Source organism: Pyrgilauda ruficollis, unplaced genomic scaffold (genome assembly GCF_017590135.1).
Source record: "Pyrgilauda ruficollis isolate IOZ18807 unplaced genomic scaffold, ASM1759013v1 scaffold57, whole genome shotgun sequence".
NCBI classification, from domain to species: domain Eukaryota; kingdom Metazoa; phylum Chordata; class Aves; order Passeriformes; family Passeridae; genus Pyrgilauda; species Pyrgilauda ruficollis.
This window is the reverse complement of record NW_024527377.1, coordinates 2,316,629-2,331,599: the sequence shown is the minus strand read 5'-3', so window position 1 is coordinate 2,331,599 and position 14,971 is coordinate 2,316,629. Positions and strand designations below refer to the sequence as shown.

General features: G+C 43.0%; 1 protein-coding gene across 1 annotated transcript in view; it reads left to right on the top strand.

Annotated features, from left to right (window-relative positions):
• Positions 1-7,499, top strand: part of TRPC7 (transient receptor potential cation channel subfamily C member 7) — a 63,478-nt gene extending 55,979 nt beyond the window's left edge. Inside the window, exons 8-12 of the mRNA XM_041482042.1 lie at positions 1,127-1,348; positions 3,501-3,581; positions 5,225-5,278; positions 6,542-6,617; positions 7,357-7,499. Coding sequence (XP_041337976.1) covers positions 1,127-1,348; positions 3,501-3,581; positions 5,225-5,278; positions 6,542-6,617; positions 7,357-7,499 — 576 coding nt within the window. The remainder of the gene's footprint in view (positions 1-1,126; positions 1,349-3,500; positions 3,582-5,224; positions 5,279-6,541; positions 6,618-7,356) is intronic.
• The last annotated feature ends 7,472 nt before the right edge of the window (positions 7,500-14,971 follow it).

The window sequence follows — 14,971 nt, the reverse complement described above, 5'->3', positions numbered from 1 at the left end:
CTACTCCCATCAGTAGTACTTTTAACTGCTTAACAGAAAGGCATTAGAACTGTTCACTAGTGGCTTGTTGTGTAATTCACCTAAAGGATTCTGTGAGGTGCAACCCCAAACCATGAGAACAGCAAATGGCAGAAGGGAATGCTGCTGCTCTGGTGAAGACACACTGCTGTAGCTGTGGCAGAATTAATCTCCATGGTGTCATGCCAGTTCCTGAGGTTATGGATTCCAGCAGAACACAGATGTACACAAGTACAGGGCGCTGGCAGATCTTCACCTCTGTTGCTGCTTCTGCCCTCCATGTAAAGCACAATGAACACAGTGGTGCAGCAGCTGTATCTCATCCTTTCTTCTGCCTGACAAATGCTCCTGGTACATGGCCCTGATCATCCTCCCATATAAATGCCAAGTGAACAATTTCCTCCATAAAATATTTGCTAACCTTGCCCTGGTTACTTGGAAGTGATCCTGGCCACTTTGACAATTCATAAAGGACATTCACAGACACTGAATGATGGAGTTTTTCTCCACCTTCATCAGTGGCAGGAGGTGAATCGTAGGAGAATTAAGGTGTATAGGGATACATGGTGGTGAATACAGGCAGGACCCAAGAGGAAATCAGCTGATGACAATAAAGCAGTGTCTGAGCCTCCCTAAGGGGACTCCTGGCCAGTGCAGTGGTAACAGATGGCACAGAGCACTGCAGTTCATCACAGACAGTCTTTGCTGTTGTGCTCCTAAAAGTTTCTTCTGCTTTCCATGTCTCTATGTTCTGACACATCCATTTATCAGCATAGCAGATAAACCATAAAAAACCAGATTGTTACTGAGACAACCCCTTTGATATACAAGGAAATAGTCTAATATTTGGAACACACACGTGCTCTGTTTATGCATCACTTTGTTTACATTTTTCTTGTTTTGAAATTACCACAGAGAAGCCTACAAATACACATTTTGTGCAGGGGCCTTGTTCTGAGAGGCAGAATTTGGTTGTACTTAATTCCTACCTCTATGTTTGTCCTGGTCAGAGCAAAACTCCTTCCTATTTACTTTTTTTTTTCCTATTTCCTTCTTATTATAATTTTAATTTGGGTGTTGATTTGTTTTTCCTTCTTCCCTTCCCAAGGAGGACGCAGATGTGGAGTGGAAGTTTGCACGTGCCAAGCTCTGGCTATCCTACTTTGATGAAGGAAGGACTTTACCTGCTCCTTTTAATCTAGTGCCAAGCCCTAAATCATTTTATTATCTCATACTGAGAATAAAAATGTGCCTCATAAAACTCTGCAAATCTAAGGCCAAAAACTGTGAAAATGACCTTGAGATGGGGATGCTGAATTCCAAAAAACGGGTATGTTTTATTTCCACTTTTCAGCTTCTTTGTGGAAAGGATTCATGCCAGGGAGCTTTTGGAGAGGGTTGCAGGGTACACAGAGACTGTGGGGACAGCACAGCCTCTCACAGGACTTCACCACTGCACATTGTTCTATGACATTGCAAGCAGAGGGTCCTCCAAAGGTGTGGCCTCATTGCACCAGGCACCAGGGAAAGGGCAATCTTTATAAAAGCAGGCACTTTTCTAACTTTTGTAAAAGCAGACACTCCAAAGCCAAATAAGCAAGGTCAGAGAGAGGGGCAGAAGCAGAGGCACAAACAGGCTCAGGACCTGTCTGGCTCAGGGCCATTGTTCCAGGCTCTCCCAGCTGAGCTGTGTGACACTGCCCAAGGAGGGGACAACAGGGTGGCACTCTCCAGCTGAGATGTGTGCAGCCCACCCTCACCTGTAACCTTGGAAGGGAGACTGAGGAGAAGGGAAGGGAAGGAAAGCTAGAGGAGGCTTTGCAGAATTTGGCTTTGGGACATGTAGGCTGCTTTAAGGGCTGCCTGGATCTCTTGGAGGAGCAAACAACTGAGCCCTCCAGATCATGGTGAGCCCACCAGCTCATGGTGAGCCCCCAGCTCATGGTGAACCATCCAGCTCATGGTGAGTCCCCCAGCTCATGGTGAGCCCCCAGCTCATGGTGAACCATCCAGCTCATGGTGAATCATCCAGCTCATGGTGAGCCCCCCAGGTCCTGGTGAGCCATCCATATCCAGGCAAAGCTCACAGCCTCCAAAAAGGATCATCCTCCCAGGGGTTTGAGAGAACTGCTCAGGTCTGGTGCTCACCCACTCTCTGCCAGCACCTAAATTGAAGGGAGAAGTCTGTGCAAGGGGTTTACTCTGTATTATCAAATAATTTAACTATCAGCATGGGGAGCACTGCTGAGATAGACAAGCATGTCTACAAATTCACTTATCACTGCTATTGATTATCGGAAGAACCACTAGAACAGTGGAGTCTCAAAATGAAAGAAGTGTTTCTCCTTCAACTACCTCAAATAATCATTTTAAAATGTTTTTAAAATGTTATTTGAATTAGACTGCACTAAGCTCGCTTTGTTTGAAATTTAATTTCTGCTTCAAAGCCTAAAACAAAGTAATAAAATTTTCTCAAAGCCTCTCCTTCCCCAAGCCTGATGAGGGAAAGTGTCTGGCTTGCCCTTTTTCATGGAACTCATGCAAAATTCATATTTTCCATGGCTTTAGCATAAACAATTAAGAATATCAGTCATTTCTTGCTTGCCTATTGATTTTGTTCACATATCATCCTCAAGAGTCTCTGTAAGCTCATGATACACCTGATGAGTAAGAAAGAAATTTTTTTTAATTACCCTATTACTTCAGACTTTTAATCTAATCATTATAAACATCCTGATTTGAAAGAAAAAAAATAATCAGGATCTCTGGTTCAACCAAGGAAGAAAAGCCCTTATCCAGGGCCTCCCCTCTACATATAATTGCATATAGGTGCAGAAGGCTATGATATTTATTCCTCTGAATAAGTGATATTTTTTTTGTTAGTATTGGATCAAAAACCTCAGAGGTGGATTACAATCAAAGAAATCTCCAACAAATATTTGTGTAGTGTCCAGAAAAGTCTCCTTGGAAGCTTCTAGAGCTGTCATGCCTCTGATAAAAATAAAATTGTCTGTTTAAAAAATGCATATTTTTCTTGACCCGAAAGAAATAGCAAAGGGTACTGCTATTTTAAAAAGGACACATGCAAATCAATTGTGTTTCAGAATTTAGTTTTGTACCACAATCTTGTTCTTTCCAAATACAATTAGTTATCTTTCTTGTGTTCTGAATTGATAAGCATGAGCCTCATTAAGATAAAAGTATTTCGTGCCTCTTAACACCTTGTTGTCTAAAACTTGTGTGTGGATACCATTTCTGTCTAGATAATTTAGAATCCAGATTTTCCATTAATTTGTGTATTTTTTTTTTGTTTTTTCTGTCTTCCAAAAATTTCCTTTTTTGGCCTGAATGTTCTGGCTTTTACTGTACATAGAACATAGAACCGTTTCCTACTGTTTTTCTAAAGCTCTGCTTAGTTTGGGCTGTCTGGGTATGAGAAGCTATCATTGATTTAATCATGTCATGATGTTTTATAATTTCAGAAAGTTCGTTTTCACTCTAGCATTCAAAACACAGAGAGTTTTTCTGTGAAGAACGCTTACACCAAGCCCACAAGATACCAGGTAACCACAGCATGAAAGCAGGAGCCAGGGGAGAGCTCTGCCGGTGCCCAGCTCTGACCTGCAAGAATCACGTTTGCCTTCTCCCAGCCATGCTGTCCTGGCATGTGCCAGGCTGGGGACTGGCACAGGGCTGGGCTGGGGTGTTTTGGAAACAAAGGCAGCCTGTACCCCATGGAAATACGCATGGTGTTAGCATTTGTCATGCTAATTAATGCCTCTCGAGGGTGTTTAACTTAACACACATCACCCAACCTTTACTCCCATCTTGCATTGACAGCATTTCACCTCCCACGGCTCAGCCATCTCTCCAGCTGCTGCATTAACACTTGCATGTGCTTCCTCCGGCAGTGGCTCGTCCTGCCAAGCTAACCCTGCAATGTGCTACGGTTCAGAACCCCCCTGTGGCTGCAGAGCTGGCACAGGCTACCACAGCTGCCTGGCCAGCACCAGTGTTGTGCCAGCAGATGTGTCATTTCTTGTGCCCCGCAGGATTTTTGCTTTCTTTTTTAGCATAAAGTGGAAAGGAATCTGATGGCAAGTGATGTGTCTGAAGGGACTGACATTAAAGACAGATGAGGAAAATTATAGTTAAATTGGCTAAAATGTACAAGGGCAATTCCAGAAGTGGTTTGTCTTGTGTTGGTACAGCTTCCAGCACAATGGGCTCCCAAGCTGTTCAGCAGCCCAGTAAGAAATTTCTACTGGTTTTAAAATTTTTTCATGCTTTTCTGCCACAATAGGAGAGGTATCTAAAAATCTAAGTTAGAAATGGGATGCATTCACTCTGGCATCTGGAGTTAGTTGTCTTGATTCTATCAAAGGAAAAGGGATGAGAGATTGTGTCCTGCTCAAAGTGGTATTTCAGCACTTCTGACACGTCTCCATCCATTCAAACCCACAAGTGATGTGTCAGCCTCTGCTGGACTGGTTCTCTTCCTGCAGCTATTATTTCTAAATGAGACCACCTAGTGTTTGTGGTAAATTAGACCTTTATTTCCAATATTGAAAAAGTCAAAGGTGACCATGAAAAATAGATAGAAAAAGATAAGTACCTGTTATTTTGTTTTAATAATGCCAGTTTTGTCTTCAAACTACCCTAGAACATTTTGGTTACTGCAGAAAGAAATTGCCCAAATAATATAAGGAGAATGTAATAGTCTTGATTATCTAAAAATAAAGAAGAAGGAACAGTGTAATAATCTGGCTGGAAAGCTTTTCTTCTACAACTGGGAAAACCTTTGAAGCAGTTGCTTTTAGCTTAGCAGTGTTTATCGAGGGATGTATCTGCAGTGTCTGCAGTCTGTGTACTTAAGACTACATATGAACAGTGCTCTAGAGGGATAACAAAAATATACAGAATTCAAACATGCAGTATTTTGAAAAGCATAAGGAACAAGTCAATACAGCTGTCATGATTTGGGAATAAATTTGTCTAGGAAAAATGATACCTTTATCAACGAGAACATGGGAACTGGTGTAAGGAGAGGTTATGTATAATTTTTTTCCAGGTAATAAGAACCCGTGTTCTGATTCCTTGTTTTAGTCTAAATCTCCTCTGACTTCTGCTCTGGAAAAAAATACTTATTTTTGGATCCAGGATTTCCCTACTTTCCCCAAACATTACTTCATTTATGTTTTCTCAGGTGACAACCCTACTTCCCTCTGGATTCTACTACCTTGGCCATCTCCAGCACACCGTAGGTGCACTGTACCTCATCTCTGCTGCCTTAGTGACTCACCTGCTTAGCCAGATGCCTCTGACAGAAAGGACAGTCTTAGACATCCCATATTCCATGGCTGCATGGCATACACAAATGACTGGATCCTTCTTTGATCTCCACAAGCCTTTTGCACTGCTACAATCTTCATTTGGCTAGTCAGAAAAAAGAGCAGGTGTACTGTTTTCTTAATTTCACACTCTTTGTAGCATTTTTCAGATGTTCCAAGCAGAGATGTGATTGCTCTGTGAAGAAGTGAGTCCATGCTGGGAGAGGCTTCTCTTTTAACTTTGGACATCTGGTCAATCAAAGACACTGAGCTCTCTTGTGTTTGCAGAGGATGTATGTAAATCTCTGTCTCTGAGAGACCAGTTCTTTTTATGTTTATATATTGTTATTCCTTTTTTCCTTTATATGTTTTTATTATGAGATTTTTTTCCCCACTGGGGTGTCTTTTCCACAGTGAAGATGAAGCCATCAGCTGTACCCCAGTGCAGCCCATGACTGCCAAAGTTACTTTCCTTCTAGATAAATGGAAATAGACATTCTTGGAACAATAGCACATTGCAAGCTCATATCCATAACTATCATCTGTTTCCATACTTACTCTTCCTTACTAACAATCATCTTCCATTTTGTAAGTTTACATGGCTTTATATTTTTCACCATATATGTCTCTTAAAATCCATCACTTCCATAAGAAACTTTTCTCCCTTAAGCCAAGTTCCCCAGCTTTGTTCAGACTCTCTTTTCTCTGTCCTTCTCTAAATTTATCTTCTCTTAAAAACCCAATGACAAGGCTAACAGAGTCCTTCTGTGAACCTCAGGTCAGCTGCATTGTGAGTGAGTTTGCTAACATCATTAATTAACAATTTATTTTTTCCTGTAAAGTACTATTACACAGCAACATGCTAGAAGAAGGCTCTGGAACCCATTTCCTTAGCTTTTTACTGGATCATCTGTGTTTTCTTTCTGTCTATGGGACATGCCCTATATTCACATGCATCCCACAAAGATGTGCTTCATATGTGGGGTCATGATTGAGTGGCTGTCAATCAATTACTGTAGTGCAATGTTCACAATATAAAATGTAGAATAAATTAATAATAATAATAATAATAATAATAATAATAATAATAATAATAATAGTATCCCTAGTGAAACCAGATGTTTGAATTGCTCATAGTAAGTCTGGCATGTGGCCAGTCTCCCACTAAAGGGGTGTTTCTGCTCTCCTTTCAGAAGATAATGAAGCGTCTGATTAAGCGCTATGTGCTGAAGGCTCAGGTTGACCGGGAAAATGACGAGGTCAATGAAGGCAAGTGGAATTTTATAATTAACCCACCTAACGAGCGTGTTCTGTTATTGCTGCTGATCTGGCCAGTACAAGGGATGAGCTTAGTTAAGATGCTCTGTAGAGAGAGCTTGCTCATGCTCACACTCAGGTGGGCAGTGCTGACTCTGAGCCACCCTTGTGCCCTTGAAATTCCAGGTCTTTGTTTGTCCTTAGCAGAGCACACATCTCACAGGATTGTCACCCAGCCCTGCTCACCCCTGTAGCTCTTACTCTCCTTCCTTTACCACCACCAGGGTATTGCCAACACCCAAGCTTACCTTGGTGTCTACATGAAGCATTTTCTGACTGCCCTGCCCAGGCCTGCCCCAAGGACCCTGTTTTGAACGGGATCCAGATCCATATTGCTGTGGTGGCTTGTGGGATTTGTGTGCAGATGGAAAAGAACCTCTGTCTCCTCTTAACTACACCTCCCCTTACCTACCTCCTGTGTAGGTGGAGATCAGTTTGTGGAGAGAGAACAAATTTGAGAAAGAAACATGAACTCTCCACACGTATTTGCTGTTGCTGTTAGTATCACTACTGCAAGTACAGGTTATTCCCTATAACTACAGATATTAAGTGCATAATGCAGGGAGATGAAATGCAGCTTCACACCTGTTCCTGACCAAACACACTGCAATTATTGCTCTCTCAGGTCTTGGAACCATAGGGATTCCTGACTTGGTTCAGTACGGCTAACAAGAACACTTTCCTCTTTCAGGAGAACTTAAAGAAATCAAACAAGATATTTCCAGTCTCCGCTATGAACTCTTAGAGGAAAAGTCCCAAGCTACTGGTGAGCTGGCAAAACTAATACAGCAGCTGAGTGACAAGTTTGGGAAGACCTTAAATAAGGACATTTGATGGAGAATACAGAGAAAGACAACTTGTTTTCTAAGCATTGTTCATTCTCAACCAGCATCTTAGGAGGGCAAAAAACATGTGAAAGATGGGTACTGCACACTCAGCTTTTGCTGACAAGCAAGTGTTGGTAGGAGCACTTTGCATTTCTCCTGCACTTGGTGAGTGACCAGTTAAATCTTTTCTGATACAAAAGTGACTTAATGGTGAAAATCTATGCCCCTCGACATCAGAAACGGATGCACCATAGAGAAGGCACCTGCAATTAAAGGCAGAAAAAGCCAGATCTTCATTTATCTGGCTCCAGAGAAGACAATGTAACTGTGCTCATTAACAGCAACAGAGTCTGTACTGACCAGGAATGGGTGAAGCCTGAAGAAAAAATGTGCCAAGCATATTCCCTGCAAGAATTTTTTGACTCCTATTCTTGGGTGTGTGCTCTCCTTTTATATTTACATTGGCAACCCTGAATATAACTTTGGCAACCCTGAATATAACTTTGATCAGCACTGTGGCTAATGAAAAACTAATGAGAAATCATCTGTTGAAGTGACTAAGGCAGTGAACAAGAAGTAGACACTGACAGCATTGGAAAAATGAAATCAAGCTAGTGGGGTAAATTATCCTTAACCTGATGAAAGGATTTCCAGCCAAACACTCCTGTCCACCTTTTCCAGCTGTATTAGCTAGTCTGCTGATGGATATGGTCTCTTTGTATGCACTTAGCCTCTCTTTTATCTTTCGTCGATCCCATCTCCGACAACAGTGTACTGAAATATTCGTAATGATGTGAAACTCACTTCCCAGGAATACCCAGAGATAAAACACCTTGTGCTAATGTATTCAGTTCAAAGAACAATATTAACCAGAGACAGCAATGCAACTGAGCTCAGCTTTCAGATTCTAGAGGTCAAACTGCAAGCCATAGGGAGAGATCAATCACGAAGAACATTGCCCAGTAGTTTCCAGACTTGATATTAGTACAAAAAGGTTTCAATTGAACATTCTGACCAAAAAAAAAAAAAAAAAAAAAAAGAAATAAAGGAAGAATCGTTGTAGAAATTGTTGTCATGTTTTTGGCTCTTACAGAGGATGAGAAAGGGATTCAAACTGTTCTAAGGCTGTGGTAATAGAAGGATCGCACTGTTTCAACAGGAAAGTTATAAGTCTGTGCAACAGAACTGCAAACATGGATGGCTTGGGTTTTCATGGTTGGCTACATGATTTCAACTACTTAAAGCACACCTTACTACTTGGGAACCATGGAACTGGACTGTTTGTTTACATGAGACACCTATAAAATGAACATGACATCTAGGTTTCAGCTGAGACAAACAAGCAGAGCCAGAAGGTGACCTGTGATCAGTTCTTAAGTGCCAGATGAGAATACATATAGCCTATTAGAATAATAGTTATATTTGTACAAAAATGAAAGAAAACAAAATAAAAAAGTGTACTGTACGTAGATCTGTTTAGAGAAAAAAATACTGTATTTTTACCTTTAATAAAATTATCTTGTATACGGTAATATTTTTACCTAAAAATGGAAACAAAATAAAATTACCTCATAATATTTTGTTGTACACTGAGTGAAATATTTGCTTGATCTTTTGACTGCCTATTACATGGTCTCTTTTTTTTGTTTTTCTCCAATATGTGAACAATGAAATCATTATTCAAAGTAATTTTACCATAGGCATTCTGAAGCCTGAAAGAGCCAAAATGCAACTCTTAAACTAAAATATATTTTAAATGAATAAAACTAGGGAATGGTATTTACTCATCACTTTGGGCTGGCTCCCACAGCAAGTATTGCCAATATATATCCAGTTTTCTCCATAAGAAGAAGGAATATATTTCATGGCAATACTACTTGTCCCCTCCCCACCTTTCCAGCCACTGTGTAAAACTTTTTTTCCATTTGAAAAACCAGCCCTGTTATCATGGCACTGTCTTGAAATTTAATCTGATTACATCTCTACGCTGGGCTCCTGATCAAAGTATTCCTTCACCCTTCCCATTTAGTGTTTTAGGGATTTAAGGAATATTGTTCTAGGTAGAACTTACAAGGACCACTATAATTTAAATTTCTCATGATATTGAATGCAAGTCCTGCAGAAAGGTTTCATTTAAATGCTATGATGTATTTATGCTTTATATATTTCAATGCAGCTCAGCAAAATGCCTGATATACAGTACAGCAACACCTACAGGAATATTCTTCTACTGCTGAATATTGCAGTCAATGCATGCTCTGGTCAGCACAAAGAACTCCATACTGTGGATAACTTTGGTGAATTTTTGGGTCCCAGGTGGAGGTGCAGCTGTGCCCATCAGCTCCTGCCCTTCCAGCATCTGGAAAACAGTGAAGCAGGGCAGTCCTGCCACAGGGAGTTAGCATGCTGCTCTCACTCAGGAATCTGCCAAGAAAGAGCACAGTATTCTCCACGACTTCAAAAGTAGACTAAAATATTTAAAATATTGTTAAATAAAAAAATTTGCTTCCTCCCCTTTTGCATTTACACTCTTGAAAGTATCAAAGTACAGAGACTTTATATAAATATTCATGACAAACAAAATCCCACTACATCAGAGCACTTTTCTCATCTGGTCACAGAAACACAACCAAGAAAGTTGCTCCCTGTGTATTAATGGGCTGTTGGCAGAAGCAGAGTTTATTCTCCAAGGTCAGTTTTATAAGACATTAAAACTAAGAAGTTTCACTGAAAGGGAAGCCTGAGAGAACTTAGAGTTTGAAGAGGAAGGATCAAGGCAGGTGAGTGCCAGATTGGATGAGACCTGAGCCATGTGGGTCCCCTGTCCCACTTCCCATCACCAGGGGACCTCCTGGCACAGCAGTGTCACATCAGCTGGGTTGGATTTGGTCCAGTCCGTAACACCTCTGACCTTTGGCTTTGTAGTGAAGGTCTTGGACAAATTCCTACTGTGAAGGGATGGAACTTTTTACCCAAATTATTTGTAGATACAGAATTATAACTTTTTATGGGAAATGAGGTCACATAAAAATGAAACTGATCTGGAGTCCTCCACACAAAGGTGAATATTCTCCAAGAGATGGTCACAATTCCGCAAATACCACAGGCCAATGAAAGTGGAACTTAAATAGACACCCTGAGGAGGATCAGAACAAAGTCATTCACTGGCCAGTATTGATTTATTGACTGCCCAAGTCTCTAGACAGTTGTTTCACACCTTGCAAAGGCCAAACCAGTCAGCTGCTGCCAACAGAGAGGGAAAAAACCAGCAGGACGCATTAACAGGACTTGATATTTCATGGGGTTGAACTGCCTGGTGCTAAGCCAGGGACCCAGAGGTGCAGGTCCCAAAACAAAGGAGCTGCCCAGGGGCATCTGGCACCCTGCTCCAGCAGCAAGGGACGGGCTGTGCAGCCCCAGGGCAGATGTGATGCTTCATGCACATCTTTGCTCTCCAGCTGGATTAATTCTGCCTGTAACTTTGTGGAGAATGACTAACAAATACCGTCCTCAGCTCCTGAAAAACATGGTTTGAAAGTAAATATTATGAAGGATATGAATGGTGTAATGAATAATGGCTTACCAGACTGCCTGCATCCTGACCAGAGCTCATATTAAATTGTCAGAGCTAGGCTTTATTTTTAATTAATCCATATGAGGAAAACATTTCCAGCAGGCCAAAAGAAAGTGCCCTAATTAAAAGATGCAAGAAATGAATGATCACTCAGTGAGGACAAGCCAGGACACAGTCCATCACCACAAAGGCAGGAGAGCTGAGCAGCGTGGAGAGGGTTCCAAACACATCTCTCTGCACCATGGCCAGGTCTGGCTGCAGCCCTGGGAGGAGAAGGACCAGCCCTGCACGCTGCCACCCAACAGCCGTGCTGCCTGCCAGGCCCAGGCAGCAGCCTGACACACAGGGCATTCCACCCCTCAGCTGGCTTCCCTGGGTAACCCACAGGCAGGGAAGGGAGCCACAACAACGGGAAGGCTGGCAGGCTGTGCTCAGATGGGCAGGCCAGGTGCTTGCTCTATCCAGACTCTATAAATACTTCCCTTGTGACCTGAAAAACAGTTCTGCCCTTGCTTTGGCCACAAGTCTCTCACCACGGCAGTGTCAGGTGCTGCAGGCAGCAGGTCCCGTTACTCCCATTTCACCTTGGCTCTGACTGGGCTGTAAACCCTGCAGGTACCATACCTGGTGCTGGACAGCAGCCTGCACAAACTACAGCCTTAAGGAACTTACCTTTTTATTGAGAAAGGAAGAGTTTTATACATTTTTGATGCACAGGGGAAATGAAATAGCCATAGCTTCCAGTGAAGGAAGGCAGATGCAGAGAAATTCAGTGATTTGCCTTAATGACCTGAAAGGAAAGGGCCAAAAATGGGACTGTGCCTCTGAATCTTATTAGAATGAAAATATGCTCATCAGCTTTGCCTTCTCTTAGTCCCTGTTCTGCATCTTTGTAGAGCATATACTCCTCAGTGAGGGATAGGATCTGCCAATGCCTGATGCCAGCAGCACAAGAGCAACAGGGGGATAAAATAAAAGGATTATTGCCTCAGTGATCATATGTAATTTTGGGAAGTCATTCCCTTCAATCTCTGGGAGATTTTAGTGGCTCTATGTCAATGATATGTCTTCACTATTGTTGAATTTAAATAAACTCAAATAGAAAGGGAGATTATAACCAAAGGAGCAAAATAACTAAACTGGTTCTGGAATGTGTGATATCTTTTACAGCAGGTAAAAGGAAGCTCTCTTCAGGTCATTTGAGACAGACATTGAACACAAACCTGCAGTGTGACAAAGGGGATTAAACAGTTAATGAACAGCTAATGATCCTGTTAATATACAGCTAATGTTTACTATCATACAGACTAATATTTAATTCCCTTACTAATGATTAATTATTGTGCTGCAAGGTTTTAATTAGGCTTACATAGCAGAAGCATGGGGGATCTGGTGAGGAGATGAATTTCTGTGTGAAGTCATTGCCCTGAGTCCAGGCTCTGCTCCAGCAGCTGCCCCAGGGTGGGCACAGCTCTGGCAGCAGAGCACACCCGTGTGCGAGGGAGCAGGAGGTGAAGGTTGCTCCCCTGTACATCCAGGTGGGTGGCACAGGCTCACAGCAAGTTGCTTTTGAAAACAAGTTGATAGAAACCTGTCCCTGTGCCCAGCAGCTGAGAGCATCCTGCACTGTGCTGTGCTCTCCCCCTGGAGCAGGGCTCCCAGCCTCCCTGCCCTGGTACCAGCATCCCTCCTGGTGGCAGGGACTGCAGCAGGCACTGCAGGAACTCACCCCAAGGTTTTCATTTGAAGATGAAAGCTTCCATGAAATTAAAAAGTTGGTTTGATGCAAAAGTGCTCTCTGTACAGTAATATGCTTTGGGCCAAATCTTCACCATGTTTCCCAAACACAATTAAAGAATTGAGCTCACCCTAAAAAGAAGCTTGTTGGGCTCATGTGTGTAGAAGAGCAATGACTGGTTTTGTCAGTCATTCCTGTAGCCAGCCAGGACAGACAGACAGGGCTTCAGCAAGATACTCAGAAGACCACACTCCTATTCCCAGCTCTATTTGTTTGTCCCCAGGGGTTAGCTCTGAGCCAGCACAGCTGGCACACACACTCCTATTCCCAATTCCATTTGCAGCCAGCCAAGTGAGCCCACAGTTTAGGAACTTTGATTTTTGTCCCAGATCTCAGGCAAGCCTTTGGGTGAGGAGAGGCCAGCAGGCTTGTCGGAGGGGCAGCCTCTAAGCACACCTAGGAGCAGAACTCCAGCAGCAGTACTCCAGCTTGGCTTTCAGGCAAAGCCTTAGTGAGATCAAAGTACAGCAGGGAGTGAATAACAGAGACCTCAGCAGAAGCAACGCTCACTGCAGAGTGAAGAGACACAACTAGAGGGAGACTTTTGTGCTTATTAAACACTCTGCAGTGTTTGTTGTGTACCTGGGAACACCTGGTTGGTCCCTGCTGCCATCTAGGCATCACACCAGAGCCACATTTGTCGTGATGCCCCGAGGAGTCACCACTCCTGCTGTGGCAGGAATCCTGGTGGCACATCCAGAGCAGGGGCGAGGGGGCAGAGCAGCCCAGCACGGGCACAGGAGCTGCAGGGACCAGCAGGGCCTTGGGGTAAAACTGCTGCTACACTCCTCCAGGGCAGGATGGAAGGGATGATATCACAGACTTGAGCCACAAACTTAGAGCAGGTTTTGCTTTCAGAGTGGAACAAGGTGGGAGCAAGTGTCTGCAGGCAGGAGAGGAATGAGACTGAGGGAGGAACTTTGCACTCATGGCAGCTGAGCTGTAGCATGGAGACTGGGGTGTGCATCACCTGCCTCTGCCTCGTTGCCCTTTGGGGTGGATTAAGGTCCATGGATTAAGGTCTGAGTTTTACTGCTGAGTTTCTTTAAATATTTAGAATTTTTTTTTTTTTGGGGGGGGGGGGGTGAGGGTTGGGGCTCATGTTCTGCACCCATCCTAAAGTGAAAATGATGAGGAGGGAAAGGTCCAACTAAAAATATAATTAAATGAGAGGAAAAAGTGGGTGTCAGCAGGCATAAGAGAAAATAATAGCCCTTTCTCAACTGGAGTTACAGCCAGCAGCATGAACTGCAGCCTGTGAACACCTTTACCCAAGCTGTGCTGGCTCAGAGCTAACCCCTGGGGACAAGCAGAGCATGGATACAGCTGCAGGGTCTGCCAGAAGCCACCCTGACCCCAGACACTGGCTTTGCCCAGAGACGCATCACAAGGTGGTGGAACAATTGTGCCTGGTAATTGCAGTTGATGCCCAGCCTGCAGTAAGCCCTCAGCCCCCCAAGTACCTGGTGCTCTGAGAGGAAAAAACTGTTTGCTGTTTGTTTGATTATTTTTTTCAGTTTTTTTCCTGGCTTTTAACTGTAAAAGTTCAAAGCTCCTGTAGCTGCAGAGAGCTGTGAGGAGTTTCCCTACATTTTCTCCATGCTTTAGGATAAGCTGTGGATGTCTCATGGGGATTTCAGTGGCCGTGTGCATTGATGAGGGGAAAACACAACCCAGAGCACTCCCGAACACAAACTGCTGTGCACGGGAGAGAAGGGAGGTGGATGGACCCGTGTCTCTTGCTGCTGGTTGCAGTGGGAGCCAGCAGGTTGTGCTCGTGAACAAGAAATCCACAGCTCTGCCTCTGGGATGGTCCGCAGTAAAAGCAAAGCTACAGAAAAAAAAAAACCCTCATCTTTCTGCGGGGTTTTTCTCCAGCTCATTATAGTCTACGTGTTTTAACAGCCCATAAAGCCACAAGGATCTGACACTTATTAAATTCTGTTATTAAAGAAAAGAAATGATGAACTGATGTTTTCTTGTTAGAAAGCCAATATTTCTTCAGCCGACTTTGATGCATTCAAAGTTTTCTGCTTTTTACTGTCTTACTCTTTTTTTTTTTTTTTTTTTTTTTTTTTTTTGGCCCCCCAGGGGAAAAAATTTTTCG